Source organism: Furipterus horrens, unplaced genomic scaffold (genome assembly GCF_987537825.1).
Source record: "Furipterus horrens unplaced genomic scaffold, mFurHor1.1.pri manual_scaffold_5, whole genome shotgun sequence".
Lineage (NCBI taxonomy): Eukaryota > Metazoa > Chordata > Mammalia > Chiroptera > Furipteridae > Furipterus > Furipterus horrens.
The window spans coordinates 129,083,154-129,103,837 of record NW_028327175.1 but is presented as its reverse complement, the minus strand read 5'-3'; the positions used below and the strand labels follow the sequence as shown (position 1 = coordinate 129,103,837).

Here is a 20,684-nt window from a genome sequence, read left to right as displayed (position 1 = left end):
GAATAGAAATTGGGACAACTGTAACAACATAATAAAATATACTTAAAATAAATCTTAGCAGGCAAAGATACTTAGATATCTAGAATAGAGCATAGTAAAACATCCACAATAAATACTGAAGGAATAAATGATTATAGCCACATTAGCACTGAACAGGACTAGTTGCACAATAAGCAATTTCTGAGACTCTTGCCATGCCTTTATTATCCCTGTCTTGATATCTCATAGATCTGTGGGCTCAGAATAAGGCTGCTAATTCTCTACTATCATTATTGCAAGGCCCTTAATGCCACTATTTTTGTCTTTTCTCTCTCTGCACCACCAAATTTTAATTGCTCAAGGCAGGAATGAAAGACATTGGCAGGCATTACTACAGTGAAGGAGGTTTAAAGAGAACATCCCTAAGTGGGAAACAAAAGGAAATTCCTTTTCCACCAACTGTCTTCTGCCTTTGCCCATGCACTGCTGGGGGTGGGGCATGGGTCAATTCCAGACAGAACTAGGAAACTGCGGTGTGTTATGAAGCTGGGTATCATTTCTAAAACAACCTCAGATACCTCCTGTACCTTTTAATGAGATCCATATCTGCCTGATCTCTCTTGCTAAGGAGCAGATTTCGGCTGTTTTCAAAGACATCTTCGATCTGGTCTGGCCAGAGGAACAGCGTGCTGTTCAATTTGATGTCCTCTTCTGCAAAACAGACAGTCTGCTTCAGGACATAGCTCAGCCTAGGTCAGCACACAGCAGAACAGAGATCAACAGACATGGGGGTAGGCAATGAATACATGGGGCCATTATGGATCAATGACAGCCAACATTTATTCAGCACTCCACAAAGCCCAGGCTAGAAGGTAGATGGCATTATCACCCTTGTTTTTACAGATGGGAAATAGTTAAGGAAGTGGTCAAGGTCATACCACTAGAATGTGGAGAGCAGGTCAAAGCAACTTGAAAGCCTATGTTCTAACCTCTATCCTTACATATTCCTAAGCAGTAGAGTAGAAACCCAGGGTGATGTTCTGGTTCTAATCTTTAAGCTATTTTTACCTCATTTGAGTCTCAGTCTCCCCTTCGGTTACATGTTAATAATAATATCAATGCCAGATGACCTACCCATCTGATGGCTCTGGTCAGTTAAAATGCCCTGGCTTTCCCTTGTACCCTTGAAGTTTATGAGGCAGAGACAACAGTGAGAGAGTCCAGTGTATAGTCACATGGTCAAGGGCACTGTCCAGGAAATGTGTGGGGGTTGGTGAGAGAACTACTTCTCACTCCCAGTTCATATCTCTCCCTTCACCACCCTGACACCCCCACACAAAACATTGTGAATACCAGGTAATCCACAGGTATTTCCCAATGAAAACAGCTCTGAAACTTGGCTTGTGAAGAGCATATCAGCTTTTCCTCCAGAACGGGGTCCTTACAAACTCTAACTTGGTCTAATAAATCTTGAAGGGATCCTGGGAACTTCTTTCCTTTTGTGATATGCAAGAAAGTGTCCTCAAAGGTGGGATTTTATTGATTATAGATGAATGAGATCTACCTATTTATAAAAAGATTTTGTTTGGAAGTGACTTTTCCAGGAACATTAGGAACAAGACGTCAAATTCTCAGATATCTCTTCTTTCTGTCTAGCCATCAGATTCCCTTTGTTTGATTCAGAGCCCTGTGATGAGTGCCTTTAATACAAAGGGACACTTGAAAGCAGCTTTCCCTCTCTTGACACTCAGTGGTGAGATTGCTAACTCTCCTTCACCCCAACTCTTTCCCTAAAAATAGAAATATACACCCACATTTGCATGTACATATATGGCATTAGACTTACGGGGCAAGTCTGCATAGTCCATAAGGAACTCTAGTCGTTCAACTGCATCTTTAAGTTGCCTCCTGAGTTTGAACACGGTGACATCACTGGATTTCTTTAAGAATTCGATGAGTAATACCAGCTCCTCAGTGTTAGTAGGAATCTCACTGACTTTATCTGCAATGTTGCTGTACTGATTACAAATGCTATGAAATAAAAACCAGCTATTATCATCATCATCATCCTCTAAAATAACTTTCTTATAAGACTCATTATGCTAAATAGACATGATTCTTATTTGGAGACCAGAACGATGATTTCCAACTTTTCTATTTCTTCAAATCTTTGATGAATGATATTCACATGCACATTACACTTCAGAAATAATTACAGTAGCAAAGGTAGTAATGTCCGGCATATATTAGGCCCATTACCAGGTACCATGTCCCATTGAAATAATGTATTACCTCATTTAACCTTCACAAAAATTCTAAGAGGTGGAGACAGTTACTATCAACATTTTGGAAAAAAGTGAGGCTGAGTAATTTTTCCCAAAGCAACATGGTGTACAGGTGTCAAAGTCAGGATCTGACCCTGGTTCAGTTGATTCCAAAGCTTGTATTCTTCACAAATATACCCTAAGTAGAATGTAGGTTTAGACCAAAATAATAACAAGAATACCACTACCACCAGAAATTCCTCAAATTTTATGCTGGAGAAGAGCACTAAAATAATTTGTAATTATTGCTTCCTTTTCTTTTTAATTTCTTTTATTTTTTGGTTTTTCAATTACAATTGTCCAATTTTTCCCCCATTGTTCCCCCCACCCAGCCCATCCCCTCTCCCACAATCATATCCCTCCCCGTTGTCCATGTCCATGAGTCATTTATACACGTTCCTTGACTAGACCCTTCCCTTACTTATCCCTCTTCTCTCCCTCCCCCCTCCACCCTGACTACTATTCTACTCTTTGTCCGATTTACTTCGTTTGTTTGTGTTGCTCTTTAGTTTCCTGTATTAGGTGATATCATATGGTATTTTGCTTTCTTTGCCTGGCTTATTTCACTAAGCATAATTCTCTCTAGTTTCATCCATGTTGTTGCAAATGGCAGGAGTTCCTTTCTTCTTTCTACTACATAGTATTCCATTGTGTAAATGTACCACAGTTTTTTGATCCACTCATCTACAGATGGGCACTTAGGCTATTTCCAGCATTTAGCTATTATAAACAGCGCTGCTATGAACATAGGGGTGCATAAGTTCTTTTGAATTAGGGTTTTAGGATTTTTTGGGTATAATCCTAGCAGTGGAATCACTGGTTCAAAAGACAGTTCCATTTTTAGTTTTTTGAGGTAATTCCATACTGTTTTCCATAGTGGCTGCACTAGTCTGCATTCCCACCAATAGTGCAGAGGGTTCCCGTTTCTCCACATCCTCCCCAGCATTTGTTGTTTTTTGATCTGTTGATGATGGCCATTCTAACAGGTGTAAAGTGGTATCTCACTGTGGTTTTTATTTGAATCTCTCTGATGGCTAATGATGTTGAGCATTTTTTCATGTGCCTATGGACCTTCTGTATGTCCTCTTCAGAGAAGTGTTTGTTCAGGTCCTTTGCCCATTTTTTAATTGGGTTGTTTGTTTTCTTGATGTTGAGTCATATAAGCTCTTTATATATTCTGGAGATCAGTCCCCTGTCTGTGATATCATTGGCAAATATGTTTTCCCATATGGTTGGTTTCCTTTTCATCTTGCTGATGTTTTCTTTTGCTGAGCAGAAACTCTTTAGTTTGCTGTAGTCCCATTGTTTATTTTTTCCTTTATTTCTCTTGTCTCAGGAGATGTATCCATGAAGATATTGTTACGTGGGGTATCTGAAATTTTCCTGCCTATGTTTTCCTCTAGGACTTTTATGGTCTCACGGCTTACATTTAAGTCTTTAATCCATCTTGAATTTATTCTTGTGTGTGGTGTAAGTTGTTGGTCTAGTTTCATTTTTTTGCACATTCCTGTCCAGTTCTCCCAGGACCATTTGTTAAAGAGGCTCTTCTCACTCCATTTTATGTTCCTTCCTCCTTTATCAAATATTAGTTGACCATAGAGGCCTGGGTTTATTTCTGGGCTCTCTATTCTGTTCCACTGATCTATCTGTCTGTTCTTATGCCAGTACCAGACTGTTCTGATCACAGTGGCTTTCTAGTATTGTTTGATGTCTGGTATCATGATTCCTCCTGCTGTGTTCATCTGTTTCAAGATTGCTTTTGCTATTCAGGGTCTTTTTTGGTTCCATATGAATTTTTGGAGTATTTGTTCTAGGTCAGTGAAATATGTCATTGGTATTTTAATAAGGATTGCATTGAATCTGTAAATTGCTTTGGGTAGTATGGCCATTTTGATGATGTTGATTCTTCCCATCCAAGAACATGGTATTTACTTCCACTTATTTGTATCTTCCTTAATTTCTTTCTTCAATGTTATGTAATTTTCAGAGTACAGGTCTTTTATCTCTTTGGTTAAGTTTACTCCTAGGTACTTTATTTTTCTTGTTGTTATTGTAAATAGTATTTTCTTTTTTTTTATTTTTTATTATTTTTTTTTATTTAATGTGTTTTATTGATTAAAATATTACATTTGTGCCAATTTCCCTTCCCTCTGCTCCCCTCCACCCGGTGGCCCCCCTCCCTCCAGTTGTCCCCCCCTTTTAGACCATGTCCATTAGTTGTGCATACAGTTCCTCCCAACCTCTCTCCGTCTATTCCATTCCCTCCTACCATGATCCCCAATTCCTATATCATCTTCCTCCCTCTCCCCACTCCCCCTCCCTGTTGACCTCCCCCCAATATGCTTCCCGTACCCACAGTTCCTTTCCACTCTCGTTGCCTGTTTAGTTTGCCTTTGTTTCATCTCCCTAGCTTCTGTTTTTTAAACCAGTCCCTTTAACATCTCATATAACAGTGGTTTGGATCTAATGAACTCTTTCAGTTTTATTTTGTCCTGGAAACACTTTCTCTGTCCTTCTATTCTGAATGACAATTTCGCTGGATAGAGTATTCGTGGTTGTAGGTTTTGGATTTTCATTACTTTGAATATTTCTTGCCAGTCCCTTCTTGCCTGTAGGGTCTCCCTTGAGAAGTCAGCTGATAGTCTAATTGGGACCCCTTTGTACATAATTCTTTTCTTCTCTCTTGCTGCTTTTAAGATTCTCTCTTTATCTTTAATTTTTGACATTTTGATTATAATGTGTCTTGGAGTGGTTCTCCCTGGGTCCAGTCTCTTGGGAACTCTCCTTGCTTCCTGGACCTACAAGTCTATTCCCTTCCCCAAGTCTGGGAAGTTCTCCTTTATTATATTTTCACTCAATTTTTCAAGTTCTAGTTCATCTTCCTCGCTCTCTGGCAAACCAATGATTCTTATGTTGGGCCTTTTATAGCTGTCCCAGAGGTTTCTGATCCTCTCATTGTTGCTTCCCATTTCCTCTCTCTGCATTGGTTGACTGCTTGTTCCTTCTCCATATTCCAGTTTGTTGAAATGAACTCTGGATTTTTTTTCCTCACCATCTGTCTCGTATGTGGTTTTGTTCCTTTCGTTATGAATGTTTTTCGCTTCTTTCTTATCTTTTTCCTGCTCTTTTGTGAATTCTGTAAGCCACCTGATAACAATGGCCCAGAACTGAGCCTCTGACAGGTTTCTTATCTGTTCATCTGTCAGGTTCTCTATCTGTTGCCTGGTGAGCTGTGCCACCGGGATTTCTATAGTTGTCTGCCTCATTTTGACAGATGCGTTTTGTTTTCTTGGGCCGGCTGTAGGGGGCAGTGCCTGTGTACGCGTCACAAGTCAGCGACCGGCGCCTGTCCGCGACCTATTTTGCAGCCCTGTGGTGCTTTCTTTGGGGGCGGGGGTCCAAGATGGATTCACACAGTTATTCAGCTAGGAGACCGGGATCCGTCCTCCCGCCCCCCTGGGCCTCACTGTTCAAGGCGATGCGGTGGCTGCTTTCCCCAGCGCTGGGGTCGTGCACTGCCAGGGGCTTGACTGCAGCCGGGATTTTTCGCCGCCCCGCCGCTGTCCCAGGTGCGACCGCAAACAGCGCTGCCCTCTTTAACTCTTACCTGCCCAAATGGCACCGCTGGTTTATACCTTCATATGTTGGGCTTCCATGTAGTTTTATTTTCTGGAATTTCTAGTTATCCTTTGTTTTGAAGTAGTTGTATTCCTCTCTAGTTGTAGAGGGAGACCTAGCGTGTCCGTCTAAGCCTCCATCTTGGCCGGAAGTCCAGTATTTTCTTTTTGGTCTCTGTCTCTGATATTTTATTGTTGGTGTACAGAAATGCCTTAGATTTCTGTATATTTATTTTGTACCGTGCTTTTTGCCAAATTCACTTATTATATCGAGTAGTCTTTTAGTGGAGTTTATAGGGTTTTCTAGGTATACTATCATGTCGTCTGCAAATAGTGATAGTTTTACTTCTTCTTTCCCAATTTGGATGCCTTTTATTTCTTTTTCTTGTCTGATTGCTGTGGCTAGGACTTCCAACACAATGTTGAATAGGAGTGGAGAGAGTGGACAGCCTTGTCTAGTTCCTGATCTCAGGGGGAATGCTTTCAGTTTTTGTCCATTGGGTATGATGTTGGCTTCAAGTTTCTCATATATAACCTTAATTATGTTAAGGTATGCTCCCTCTATTCCCATTTTGCTGAGTGTTTTCATCATAAATGGGTGTTGTACTTTATCAAATGCTTTTTCTGCATCTATTGATATGATCATGTGATTTTTGTCTTTCATTTTGTTTAGGTGATGTATTACATTTATTGATTTGCGAATATTAAACCATCCTTGCATCCCTGGGATGAATCCCACTTGATAGTGATGTATGATCTTTTTGATGTATTGCTGGACCCTGTTTGCCAATATTTTATTGAGGATTTTAGCATCTATGTTCATCAGTGATATTGGCCTGTAGTTTTCTTTCTTTGTCGTGTCTTGACCTGGTTTTGGGATTAGGGTAATACTGGCTTCATAGAAAGAGTTTGGGATTTTTCCTTCTTCTTGGATTTTTTGGAATAGTTTGAGGAGGGTAGGAGTTAGTTCTTCCCTAAATGTTTTGTAAAATTAGCCTGTGAAGCCATCTGGTCTAGGGCTTTTGTGTGCTGGGAGATTTTTGATTACTGTTTTAATTTCCTTCTTTGTTATTGGTCTGTTGAGACTTTCTACTTCTTCTTGATTCAGTTTTGGAAGGCTATATGATTCTAGAAATTTGTTCATTTCTTCTAGGTTGTCAAATTTTTTGCGATACAGTTGTTTGTAGTAATTTCTTACAATTGTTTGTATTTCTGAGGTACCAGTTGTGATTTCTCTTCTTTCATTTCTGATTTTGTTTATTTGGGTCTTCTCTCTTTTTTTCTTGATGAGCCTGGCTAGAGGCTTGTCGATTTTGTTTATTTTTTCAAAGAACCAGCACCTAGTTTTCTTGATTTTTTTGGATTGTTTGTTTAGTCTCTATGTCGTTTAATTCTGCTTTGTTCTTGATGATTTCCTTTCTTCTACTTGTCCTAGGCTTTGTTTGTTGTTGTTGTTCTAGTTCTTGTAGCTTTAGGATTAGATTTTTTATTTGAGCTTCTCTGTTCTTTTCAGATATGCCTGTATTGCTATGAACTTCCCTCTTAGGACTGCTGTTGCTGTGTCCATTGGTTTTGGGCTGTTGTGTGTTCATTGTCATTAATTTCTAGAAATTTCTTGATTTCCTTTTTGATGTCATTGATAACCCATTCATTATTGAATAGCGTGTTATTCATTCTCCATGAGTTTGGGTGTCTTTGATTTTTTTCTCTGAGGTTGATTTTTAGTTTCAAGGCATTGTGGTCTGAAAAGATGCTTGATATGATTTCAATTTTATTGAATTTGTTGAGGCTTTTTTTGTGTCCTATCATGTGGTCTGTCTTTGAAAATGTCTCATGTGCGTTTGAAAAGAATGTATATTTTGCTTCTTTGGGGTGAAAAGTTATATATATATATATATATATATATATATATATATATATATATATATATATATATATCAGTTAAGTCCATGTGGTTTAGTGTGTTGTTCAATGCCTGTATATCCTTGGTGTTTCCTTGCTTCAGTGATCTGTCTATTGTTGGTAATGGAGTGTTGAAGTCCCCTACTATGAGTGTGTTGTTGTTGATATCCTTCTTGTGATCTTCTAGTATTTGCTTTATGTATTTGGGTACTCCTATGTTGGGTGCATATATGTTTATCAGTGTTATATCTTCTTGATGGATTGTTCCTTTAAGTATTATTAAATGTCCTTCTTTGTCTCTTTTTATTGCCCTTGCTTTGAAATCCGTTTTGTCTGATATGGGGACTGCTACCTCAGTGTTTTTTTTTGTTTGTTTTTTTGTCCTTTTGCTTGGAATATTTTTTTATATCTCTTTACTTTCAGTCTATCTAAATCTTTTGTTTTGAGGTGTGTTTCTTGTAGACAGCAAATATGTGGATCCTGTTTTCTTATCCATTTTGTTACCGTATGTCTTTTAATTGGAGCCTTTAATCCATTTACATTTAAGGTTATTACTGACATGTATTTATTCATTTCCCTTTGTACCTCTGTTCTTCTACTCGTTTTTTGTTTTTTCTCTTCCTTTTTCTTAGAATATTCCCTTTAGCATCTCTTGCAATGCTGGTTTGGTGGAGATGTATTCTTTTAGCCTTCCTTTGTCTGAGAAACTCCTTATTTCACCTTCCATTTTGAATGAGAGCCTTGCTGGGTAGAGTATTCTTGGTTGTCGGCCTCTGTTTTTCATTGCTTGAAATATTTTTGACCATTCCCTTCTGGCTTGTAGTGTTTCTGTTGAGAAATCGGTCGATAGCCTTATTGGAGCTCCCTCATGAGTTATTTGTTGTTTTTCTCTTGCTGCTTTCAGGATTCTCTCTTTGTCTTGGGATGTTGCCATTTTAACTATGATGTGCCTTGGAGTGGGTTTTTGGGGGTTCCTCTTTATTGGAACTCTCTGTGCTTCCTGAACTTACACAACTTTTTCTCTCACCAGGTTGGGAAAATTTCCTGTCACTATTTCTCCTATCAGTTTATCTATTCCTTGTTCTTCTGATCCCTCTTTAATTCCGATTACTCTTATATTGTTCCTCCTTATGCTATCCTGTAACTCCCTTACCTCTTCTTCATACTTTTTAAATATTTTTTCATTTTGCTGTATCATCTGAGAATTTTTTCCTACATTATCTTCTAACTCACTAATACGATCCTCTGCTTCATTTAGTCTGCTTTTGACTGATTCTACTCTTTTCCTGTTCAGTGGTTGACTTCTTCATTTCTTCCTGGTTCTTGTTGATAGTTTCTATGTCTTTTTTTATGCTGGTGTAGTTCTCTGCAAGTTCCCTGTAATTTTCTTGGAGCTGTTGGTAAGTTCCTTGGAGGCTGTCATAGTTGTTTTTAAGGTTGTCGAGTATATTGAGCTTCTTCACCACCATTGTTTTGAATTCCGTGTCTGACATTTGGGCTATGTCTATTCCATCTACCTCCCTTTCTGGGGATTCCTCTTTTCTTTTCATTGAGAGGTTGTTTCTGTGTCTTACCATGTTGGATTCTTCTTGTTTGTTTTTGTTATTTGGATTTGTCTGCTTTGCCTTCCCACCTTTGTGGTATGAGATTCTTTATGGTAGATCTGAGGGTTTCAGTGGTGCAGTCTCTTTGATCTCCTGAGCCTGATGTTCTTGGGGTACCTTTTATGTCATTCATTTATGCTGTCTGGTTATATTTCAGATGCTTTTTGTTAGGATCTTCCTTTTGGCTAGCTGATTGAGAGTCACTCTATCCACTTTATCTTGAATTCTTTTGTGGAGATGTCAGTTCAGCCTTTGTGTGTTGTCTTTTTTTTCTGTATCCACAGCTGGTCTAATGAGGTGGGTCAGAAGTTCCTGTTTCTTGCAGCAGTGGGCCCCTGCATGGCGCGTTCCTTAGGTGCCTGTTGGAGTTAGCCAAGGTGTCCTTGCAGGTATACCTCTGAGCTGGTAAGGCAGCCCGAGAGCTTGCCTTAGTCCTGCCGTGCAGCACTCTGGGACTTTCCTAAGTTGGCCTGGGAGTTGGTCTCTCACCTGCCAGTGCTGGGCCCCAGACACTCGTGCACAGTGGAAGTGAGTGACTGGTCCCTATTGGTGTCGGCGAGGTACTTTTGCGCTCACGCGCCCGTGCTAGCCCAAGGCGACCGGGGAGCTAGCCTCAGGTCTGCCGTGCAGCGCTCCAAGAGTTGGTCTCTCGCCTCCTAGGGTTGGGCCCTGAACACTTGTGCTCAGTAGAAGTGAGTGTCTGTGAGTCGCTGCTGCCTGCTGTTCTGGCGCTGCAGCCGCCCACCGTTCCCGCACCCACCTGGGTGGGCATGAGCAGAGCCTGTGCTCTGTTTTTACTCTGTAAGCTTGAACATGTCACTTAGCTTCAGTTCTTCACAGTTGTTTCTTTATAGTGTGAGGCAATTACTTCCTGTTTTTTCTATCTCCAGATCTTTGCACATGCAGCTCCACCGCTGCCCGGTTTGTGTCCCATTGCTTCTTATAGTACACCAGCAAGCTTATCGTCATGTGCTGCAGGTAATTCTTGGTAGCACAGAGAAATTTATGTTCAACTCCTGGGACCATGAGATCTAATTGCTCACTCCTCAAACACAAGATTGTGAAAAATCGTATTGTTATATGGATAATTTGTATATGCTCTAAATTATACAAGAGCTAATGAGTCACAGTCTTCAGCATTTTAATTATAATTAGGAACAAATTATCTCAAATATTTCCATGTCTAGCACTAAATGGCCCTAAAGAAATGTTAGCAATAATAGCTATCATAATTTTTATTATTGATTAATACATGCTGATAGTTATACATTAGATAAGAACAACTCCTCTCACCCTGGCTGGTATGGTTCAGTGGATTGAGTGCCGGCCTCCGAACCAAAGGGTTGCTGGTTCAATTCCCAGTCAGAGCACATGCCAGGGTTGTGGGTCAGGTCCCTAGCTGGGGGTGTGTGAGAGGCAACCACACATTGATACTTCTCTCCTTCTCTTTCTCCCTCCCTCCCTCTCTCTAAAAATAAGTAAATAAAATTTTTTAAAAAGCACTCCTGTCAATATTTTCAGTCCTCAGTAGTCCCTTTGTAATATAAAGATACCTTTCCATAATAAAGCTAATTATATCATGCTGAAGAGAAAATTATTATGACACATTTGCAGATGATGTTGGGATTTTAGAAATGAAATTTTATACAATTTAGGGACTTTCTATAGAGAAAAATTATCTACTGCACTGCATGGGTTCAGAATATTTTCCACTTCTTGGACTCAGAGGTAGATTATTTTTCCCAACCTCCTTCATATTTTTAATTGGGTGTCTTACTAGTCAGCTTGAGCTACCATAACAAAATATCACTGGAAGATTAAACAACAGAAATTAATTTTTCATATTTCTGGAGGCTGGAAGTCCAAGGCCAAGGTACCAACTGATTTGGTTCCTAGTGAGAACTCTCTTCCTGGCTTGCCAACAGATGCTTTTTCATGTGTCCTCACATAGCAGAAGAAGAGAGTTTTGGTGCCTTTGTTTCTTCTTATAATGTACACAACCCTATGACCTCATTAACCTCATCACCTCTTTATAGGCCTGATCTGCAAGTACAGTCATTAGTGCTTTGCTATAGATTGAACATTTGTGCCCCACCCCAAATTTATATGTTGAAACACAATTCCTAACGTCATATTTGGAGGTGGTCTTTGGGCGGTTACTAGGTCATGAGGGCTATGACCACATGAATGGGATCAGTGCCTTGATAAAAAGAAAAAAGTCCTCTCACTTATTCTGCCATGTGAGGACACAGTGAAAAGAATGCCCATGAACTAGGAAGCAGGCTTTCAATAAGAACCAAATATGTTGGAGCCTTGATCTTGGACTTCCCAGCCTCCAGAACCATGAGAAGTAAATTTCTCTTGTTTATAAGCCATCCAGTCTATGATAGTCTGTTATAGCAGCTCAAATAGAAGATAGACTTCAACATGTGAATTTTGCAAGGGCACAATTCAGTTCATAGCAGGTATAATCATGTGATTGAGTTCCAGTCTGTGGGAAGTGGGAAGCAGTGATGACTGTCACTTTCAGGTGCAGTACATAAAAGTGTCCTTGCATACTCAATGTTATTTCTTCCTCCCCACTATCTAGGATCTCAACACTTAGAATGACCTTGAAACCGTTATGTTGAAGATGTCAAGTCACCATCTTCTTTGAGTTTCTGAATGCACATAATAGGTCTTCACCACCAATGTGAAGCTACCATGAACAAGAAATAAACTTCTATTGTGTTCAATAATGATATATTGGGTCTATTTGTTATAGCATCTGGCCTAACCTAAGTAACACAGGTAGAGCCTCCTCTAAGCCTGATAGACTCTTACCCGATGAGAATCCATCCTTCTTTACTTTTGTATGAGAATACATAAATATCATCTGGGTACTTGCTATCAGCTCCCTGGGAACCCCAGAAGGCTAATGGAAGACCCACTATCTAATAGACCCTCTAAAAGGGCCTGAATATGGGTTGATGATATCAGGACTCTGACCAGCACAATACCTTTGCAATATCCAGAGATAACCTGAAGACAGGAAATATTGCCTTCTACATATACTGATTATACCATTTAAAATCTGAAAGGCCAGGCCCTGCTCTGGCCAGGTGGCTCAGATTGTTGGAGCATTGGCACCATACACCAAAAGGTTGCAGGTTCAATTCTTGGTCAGGGCACATACCTAGGTTGCAGGTTTGATCCCCAGTCAGGGCATGTACAGGAAGCAACTAATCAATGTTTTTATCTCACATCAATGTTTCTCTCTCTCCCTTCCTTTATCTAAAATCAAGTATCTAAAAGGCCAGGGGTTCCATTAGCACAGTGCTATTCTTTGTCTCATGTAGAGGATGGCATAAAAAAAGACCAACATATCTTGCACCAATCTGTGCCGTCTTTTTGCCTGTTGTCATTTTTTTTGGACAAGACCTTTCACCCTGAAGAAAACAAACAGCTGAATCAAGGGAATGATTTCTTCTACCTCTACTCAGGGCCCCACACCTTGTATCTTTACTCAGGGCTCTACTTTTTTTGGTCAACACTTCAGGTCACTGTTCTAGCAACTTTAGCTCAATGTACCTTTATTGAATATAAATGGCATGACCACTTTTCTACCAATGTACTAAAAGGCACCCCTGGTTTTATGCCCATAGCACCCCATTCTAGGGCACACCTAATCCTTGGAAATAAAAGGGACCCCACTCAGGACAGTGAAGTGGCTTGGGCAAGTTAGGTTTTCTTTCTGAGCCTCGTTTTTTCCCTCTATTTAATAAGGGTTCTTATATCTGTCTTACCTACCTCATGGGGTTGTTGAAAAGATCACTATTTTTATGGCAGGAAGAAACATCAGGACTCAGTCACCAACCTAGGGTTTCTGTATCCTTAAAATTTTTGGGTTCACAGTGGGACCTTATTTTCACTTACATTTAAGAGATATAAGGAATTACACTTTTATTTTGATGAGTGTCAATGCACTATTGCTTATAAAAAAATTCTTAATACTCAAACTCTCCAAAAAAGTGTTCTACTAGCATGAAGGCTGAAAATCTTTTACTGTCCCAGTCCCAAACCTTTATTCTACATGCAGAGAAACTGAAGTCCTGAGAGGTGACTGCAGGGGATGCACAGCTAGTAAACAGGTCTTGGGTTCAAAACCAAGTCTTCTAGTCCAAAACCAGGAATTCCACCATGTCATCACTCAGTGAGAAAGCTGTGTGGTAGTGGAGAGCATGGGTCAAATTAGACTAGGCTAAACCATGAATGTGCCACTTGCTAACCTATCAGAGTCTCACCTTCTTCATCAACATAATGAAGAGAATAATGCATGACCTCTTAAGGTTGCAGTGAAGATCTGACTAGATCTATAATGTTTACCCAGTGACTGGACTATAACCTGTGCTGGAAAAACAGTAGCTATTATACTACTAATTTGCTAATGAGTTTCTAACATGTACTTTGTAAATATTAAAGTACTATAAAATGCTAAAATTATATATATATATACACACATATATATGAATATAATATGTAACAAAATGTTAACAGTGGTCATTATTTCTAAATTATCTTAGTCTGTAGTTTAATGCTAGAAGAGAACTAGAATAACATGGATTAACTATTTTGTAACATTCAATCTCTAGTAGCAGACAGTTACTATCCCAGCCTCTTTGCATTATTTCTTCTTCTGGTAACCACACCCTAAGTCTTTCCGTGGAGCCCCTTTCCCTATCTCAGTCCACGTTGTTGGTATAGGTAGGGCTGACATCCACCCCAGAGATGGGAACACCGCTCATAGCTCAGCCATCCTCTTGACGATGGTGTTGGTCCAGTGTTGCACAAATAAGCTAAGTTAGGCAGTGTTCCATGGGCCAGACTTTTGTGAGGCAGTTGGAAAAAGAGAAACTATTTTTTTCCCTCAGATGGGAACCTGGGAGGATGTAAGCCCAGAGCTGCTGGGTGCACAAACTAGAGAGAGCCTGTCAGAGAATGGAGCACATACAGAGGACAGCTGAGTAGACGGAGGGAGATTGTATCCGAGTTTCAGGGTGAGGGCCTGAAGCTAGCAACTCATGAATTTTCAACTCATGAGCCCTAAATTTTCTTTACTTTAGCCAGCCTGTTTGGCTAAAGAGCCTATTCCTTACAACCAAAAACATTTTGACTAATATATAGATAGCCATCAGTAAAATGAAGACACAATATTGGACTTTGGACTGAATGACAGATTCTCCAGACCTAAACAGTAGAAGTCCTCACAGCAGTAATTCTAAAGGCTATCTCTGAATGTATGCTAGGTGACAGTGAGATTATCTTTGACCTGAGAAATTCAGACCCATGAAGAAGCATCTCCCAGAAGTTGGCTGCAAGAAAATGAAGGCTGAAGTATCAGAGATGGACTGCCCCAGGACACTTTCCATCCTCCTACTCCAAGCCCCATGTAGTTTTCTTGCTATTGTTTACCTTCTAGCCCACATTGGAGTTCCCTGCCACCCTCCTTTTGGGGCAGAAACAACTTGAACTAGAAGTTCAGTCTGGTCATTATTGGGAGGCGCAAATTCTGTCTTCCTTTGCATTCTCTTGTTTGTGCCAAACATCATTGCTACTTGCACATAATAACAGTACCTGGCATTAGTGTCCTGGTTTACATCCACTTGGAACTGAATCAGACAGTCTTTAAGATTCTGGGCTCGCTCACAGAGATCATAATTTAGGGTCATGGTGTCAAGGCAGAACATGGCCAAAGGTACGGAAATGTGCATGGATGCAATTTCATTTCTCCTCTTTTTTATGCTATTGATCTTCTGTGAAAAAGGAGCATATTCAGTAGCTTAATTTACCTTCAGCTTCCATACATTTGCCCACAGCCTCACCCCTGGCCAACCTAGTCCAATGTTGAGCATAGTATATACTAAGGAAACCCACTGACTATTTATTGACTTGTTTGTAGCACATGTCACTAAGATATGAAATGTCAAGTAGCATTTCCTACCGTCACAAAATCCTCAATTTCATGATTTTCTTTCAGGAATGCAGTGATGTTTTGCTCTGCTGTGTTATCCAATAAATCATCATATTTTTTGTAGACACTTAAGTATCTTCCATATTGAAGAGCATAAAATCAAACATACAAATACAGGCCACAAAATCAGATTATTCAGAGTGGCAAACAAAAAGATACAACGCAAAAATCAGCCCAAACCAAGACAGAAAAATATAAGGTGGAAAAGGTACATCGAACTGGAAATTCAGAGGTTTGGTTGAAAATTCCAATTTTGTTACCTCCTAGCTGCATAACCTTAGACAAGATATTTCTCTTTTTCAAAGATCAGTTTCTTAAATAGAAATGTAACAACTTATACCATAATTGTAACAATGTATATATAAAGCAGTCAAGATATACAGTGGACATGCAATAAACATTACTTCCTAACCCTCCTTCTAGCTCTAAAATTTTATGTCTAAATTTTAAAATGAAAATTTGGAACTAATGAACCTAAAATCAGTTGAATAGAATTGTTTTCCTCTGTCTGTTAACAGATTATGTAAAAATGGCTGGATAGATTTCCCTCAAGTTGAAGGATGTATTTGGGATGTTCTGACATAAAGTAAGTTTAAATGAAAATAAAGATGACATGAAATAAGCAGAATTAACTTTGTGGGGTCCAATGGTACACTTCCAAGAGTAAACCAACATTTCAGAGACTCTAGAGTTGAGATAGGAGAAGCCATGTAGTGGCCATCTAGAGAGCAAACTGTATGTATGAGGCTCTATAAACAGGGAAAATTGGGGTTTCAATTGATGCTTCAAACCAAATTCACAAGGTAGGAGCTTCCAAATCTAAGCCTGTGATTTTCACATTAGGTTAGCAGTAGTTCTCAACATGGGGTGATTTTGCTTCCAGAAGACAGTCAGCCATGTCCAGGGACATTTTTTATTGTTACAACTGATGGAGAACTCTGCTGGCATCTAATGGGCAAAGGCTAGGGATATTGTTAAAAATCTTATGCACAGAACAATACAATATAGAATTTCCTTTTCTAAACTATCAATAGAACCACAGTCAAGAAGCCTCAGGTTAGGGTGATCGCATGTCCTGGTTTGCATGGGACAGTTCAGGTTACACCCTCTTCATTCTCAAAGTGTCTCAGTTTAGAAGCTGGAGCTGCATTCTATGATCACCCTAAACTTGTGACTGCTCAAATGAGCAAATACCATATGTTCCACAGTGTTATTACTAAAGAGAATTTGGATGACTTGTACCCAATCTTATTTCCTTAATCTCTAAGCCCAGAAAGCTCTGAAAAGAGAAAATTGCTCTAAAATTCATTTCCTAGCAAAAGCTGCCCTAAACTAATGTGAGGCTATTGATGTGAATATTCATAGTTTTCACAGCAGAAAAATCAGTCTGTTGAATTAAATGAAGGGGTGCTGCCCCAGACTTTGTTGAAGCTGCAGCACAATATATGATGTATGCACTGTTACTTTCCTAAAATCCAGAAATTTCTAAATGCTGAAACCTGTCTGACCCCACAGCTTCCAGATAGTGGAAGTGGACCTGTAACTGAATTTGAATTCTGTCTCTCCTGTTTATTTTCTGTGTCACACTGGGAAACTTACAGTTTCCTCATGTGTAAAATGGTGATAAATGGTAATACCCATGTGAGTAATTAATTAGCTATTATTATGTGTTGTTTCAGGTTTGTGGAAACAGAGATTGTTCACCTGAAGATAGTTAAAAACTCTAAACCAGTGCTAAAAAGCCTAAGTTACAGCTAAACCAACTTACTTGTGGGGGCCAACTTGGTTTTTCTGAAATACCTTGAAAGTTTGATCCACAAAATCAGAAACCAGTTTTTCTTCAGGGTTAACAGTTCCAAGAATCAGATTATATCCTTTCAACTCTGGAAACAGGACAGATTCCACCTAAAGAGCAAAAAATCATAAGATATTGTAGAGAGATGCAACCAAAATACAAAGTCCTGCAATGGGCTTGTTTCCAAGGACACCAACTGCATTCCTGTTCCATTTTTTCTTTCTTTCTCCTTTTCTCTTTCTCTTTCTTTCTTTCTTTCTTTCTTTCTTTCTTTCTTTCTTTCTTTCTTTCTCTTTCCTTTTTACTTCCTTCCTTTCTTTCTACAGCAGTGTGTGATTCTTTTTAAAGTATATTTTATTGATTATGCTTTTAAAGATGTTCCAATTTTGTTTCCTTTTGCCACCCTCCACCCAGTACCCCACGTCTCTCCAGCAACCACCTCTCCCTTAGTTCATGACCATGGGTCATGCATATAAATTCTTTGACTTCTCCATTTCTTTTACTATTCTTAACAGCATGCTGTCTATTTTGTTCCTACCAATTATGCTTCTTAATCCCTGCATATTTTCCCCTATTCTCCCCCTTCCCTCTCCCCATGGATAACCTTCCAAATGATCTCCATATCTATGATTCTCTTCCTGTTCAAGTTGTTTTCTTAGTTTATTTTGTTTGTTAGATTCAGCTCTTGATAGTTGTTGTCACTTTAGTTTCAATCTTCTTCTTTTTCTTAAATAACTCCATTTAACATTTTATATAACAATGGCTTGGTGATGATGAACTCCTTTAGCTTTACCTTGTCTGGAAAGCACTTTATCTGCCCTTCCATTCTAAACACAAGCTTTGCTAGATAGAGTGTTCTTGGTTGTAGGTCTTTGTGTTTCATCACTTTGAGTACTTCTTACCAGTCCCTTATTGCCTACAAAGAAATCAGCTGATAGTCTTATGGAAACTCATTTGTAGGTAACTATGCTTTTTTCTTGCTGCTTTTAAGATTCTTTCTTTATGTTTAACCTTTGGCATTTTAGTTATGATGTGTCTTGGTTTTGTCTTCTTTGGGTCAAACTTGTTTGAAACTTTCTGTGCTTCCTGGACTTATATGTCTATTCCCTTCACCAAATTAGGGACATTTTCTTTCATTATTTTTTCAAATCAGTTTTTAACGTTTTGCTTTTCCTCTTCTCCTTCTGGCAACCCTATGATTCAGATGTTGGTGTGTTTAATGTCGTCCCAGAGGTTTCTAATCTTTTCCTCATTTTTTTAAGTTCTTGTTTCTTCTTTCTGTTCCAGGTGAATATTTACTTCTTCATTTTGTTCAAAATTGGAGGCACTTTCAGCCAAGATGAAGGCATAGGTAGACATGCTGCATCTTCCTCCACAACTAAGAAGGAATACAACTACCTCAAAACTAGAGAAACCAGAAGTTTCCAAAATTTGAGTTGCATGGAAGTCCAACAAACAAAGATATAAAGAAGAAATACTCATCCAGACAGGTAGGAGGGGCGGAGCCAGGGTGGAAAAGACATGGTGTGGTGGCAGCAGGAGCAGTGGTGGTTGCGGTGGCAGGCCGGCAGAAAGTGCAGTCATGTTTTTAAAAGTAGGTAGAGACACCTCAGGAGCACTCCCAGCACCAGACCAGATCGCGCAGCTCATGGTCTCACCGGCGGGGAAAATAAAACCTCATTGTTTCTGACTGTGCAAATCAGTTGGGGTTGGGGCGAAGGAAGAAACTGCCAGTCTCTCAGCAGAGTCCACTTGTTTAAAGGTTCTCCATGGTCCTAGAACATCCACAGATCCACCCACTCTGGGGACGATGGCCAAAGCAATAGCTAGAGAGGAGCCAGTCCCATACAGAAGTGGGAGACGTGCCTGGAAAATGGGCGAGTGCTGAGCAAGTGGCTTTGTTACCTCTCAGACCCCTCCCCCACATACAGTGCCACAACACAGTGAAACGGGTCGCCCTGTACTGAAGAATACCTAAGGCTCCACTCCTTACAACATAACAGGTGTGACTGCTCTACCTAAGACACAGAGGCAAACAAACACAGGAGCCTGTCAAGATGAGGAGACACAGAAGTATGGCCCAAAAGAGGAAACAGATAAAGGTTCCAGTGGGAGAACTAAGTGATGAGGAGATAGCCAACCTAACAGATGTATAATTCAAAACACTGGTGATAAAGATGCTCACAGACTTGACAGATATGCTTGAGTAGGGCAAACACATAAGGGAAGAAGTGAAGGCTATGCTAAGTGAAACAAAAAGAAATTCACACAAAACCAATGGTGAAGGGAAGGAAACCAATGTTCAAAACAATTATTTTGGACATAAGGAAGAAAAAAAGAGTCGATTAGTAAAGAATGAGGAAACAAGAATTGAAAAAAATGAAGAGAGGCTTAGGAACCTCTGGGACAACTTTAAACGTGTCAACATCTGAACCATAGTGGTACCAGAAGGAGAAGAGGAAGAGCAAAAATTGAAAGCCTATATAAGAAAATAATGAAGGAAACCCTCCCCCCAAATTTGGCAAAGAAAATAGACATATAAGTCCAGGAAGTACGGAGAGTCCCAAACAAGCTAAAGTGAAAGAGGACCACACCAAGACACATCATAATTAAAATGCCAAAGGTTAAAGATAAAGAGAGAATCTTACAAGCAGCAAGAGAAAACCAGAGTTACCTACAAAGGGGTGCCTGTCAGATTATCAGTTGATTTCTCAAAAGAAACTTTCCAGGCAACAAGGGACTGGCAAGAAGTATTCAAGGTGATGAAAAGCAAGGACTTACAACCAAGACTACTTGTTCCAGAAAAGCTGTCATTTAGGATGGAAGGGCAGGTAAAGTGCTTCCCAGACAAGGTAAAGCTAAAGGAGTTCATCGTCACCAGCTATTATTACATGAAACATCAAAGCAACTTATTTAAGAAAAAGAAGATCAAAATTATGAACATTAAAATGACAACAAATACACCTATCAACAACTGAATCTAAAAAATAGAAACAAAATCCAACTAAGCAAACCAGAATAGGAACAGAATCATAGGTATAGGAATCATTTGGAGGGTTATCAGCTGGGAGGGGCAGGGGAGAAATGGGGAAATGGTGCAGGGATTAAGAAGCATAATTTGTTGGTACAAAATAGATAGGGGGAAGTTAAGAATAATATAGAAAAGGGTGAAGCCAAAGAACTTATATGCATTACCAATTGTCATGAACAAAGGGGGGTGGGATTGCTGGAGGAAAGGAACTGGGCAGAAAGGAACAAAGAGAAGAAATTGAGGCTATTGTAACAGCATAATCAATAAAATATACTTTAAAAATTTTGTTGATTTGAATCCCTGCTTCCCTCCCATCACTATTGATTCCCTGTATAGTTTTATTTAGTTCACTTTGTATAAATTTCACTTCTTCCTTTATTTTGTGGCTGTACTCAATCATTTCTCTGAGCATCCTGATCACC

The 20,684-nt window shown here is 39.5% G+C and overlaps 1 protein-coding gene across 1 annotated transcript in view; it reads right to left on the bottom strand.

The window, feature by feature from the left end:
• DNAH3 (dynein axonemal heavy chain 3) overlaps positions 1–20,684 on the bottom strand; it is a 286,172-nt gene that overhangs the window by 227,281 nt on the left and 38,207 nt on the right. Inside the window, 5 exon segments of the mRNA XM_090277784.1 lie at positions 567–690; positions 1,826–2,010; positions 15,040–15,218; positions 15,407–15,512; positions 17,205–17,341. Of these exon segments, the coding sequence (XP_090133910.1) occupies positions 567–690; positions 1,826–2,010; positions 15,040–15,218; positions 15,407–15,512; positions 17,205–17,341 (731 nt within the window).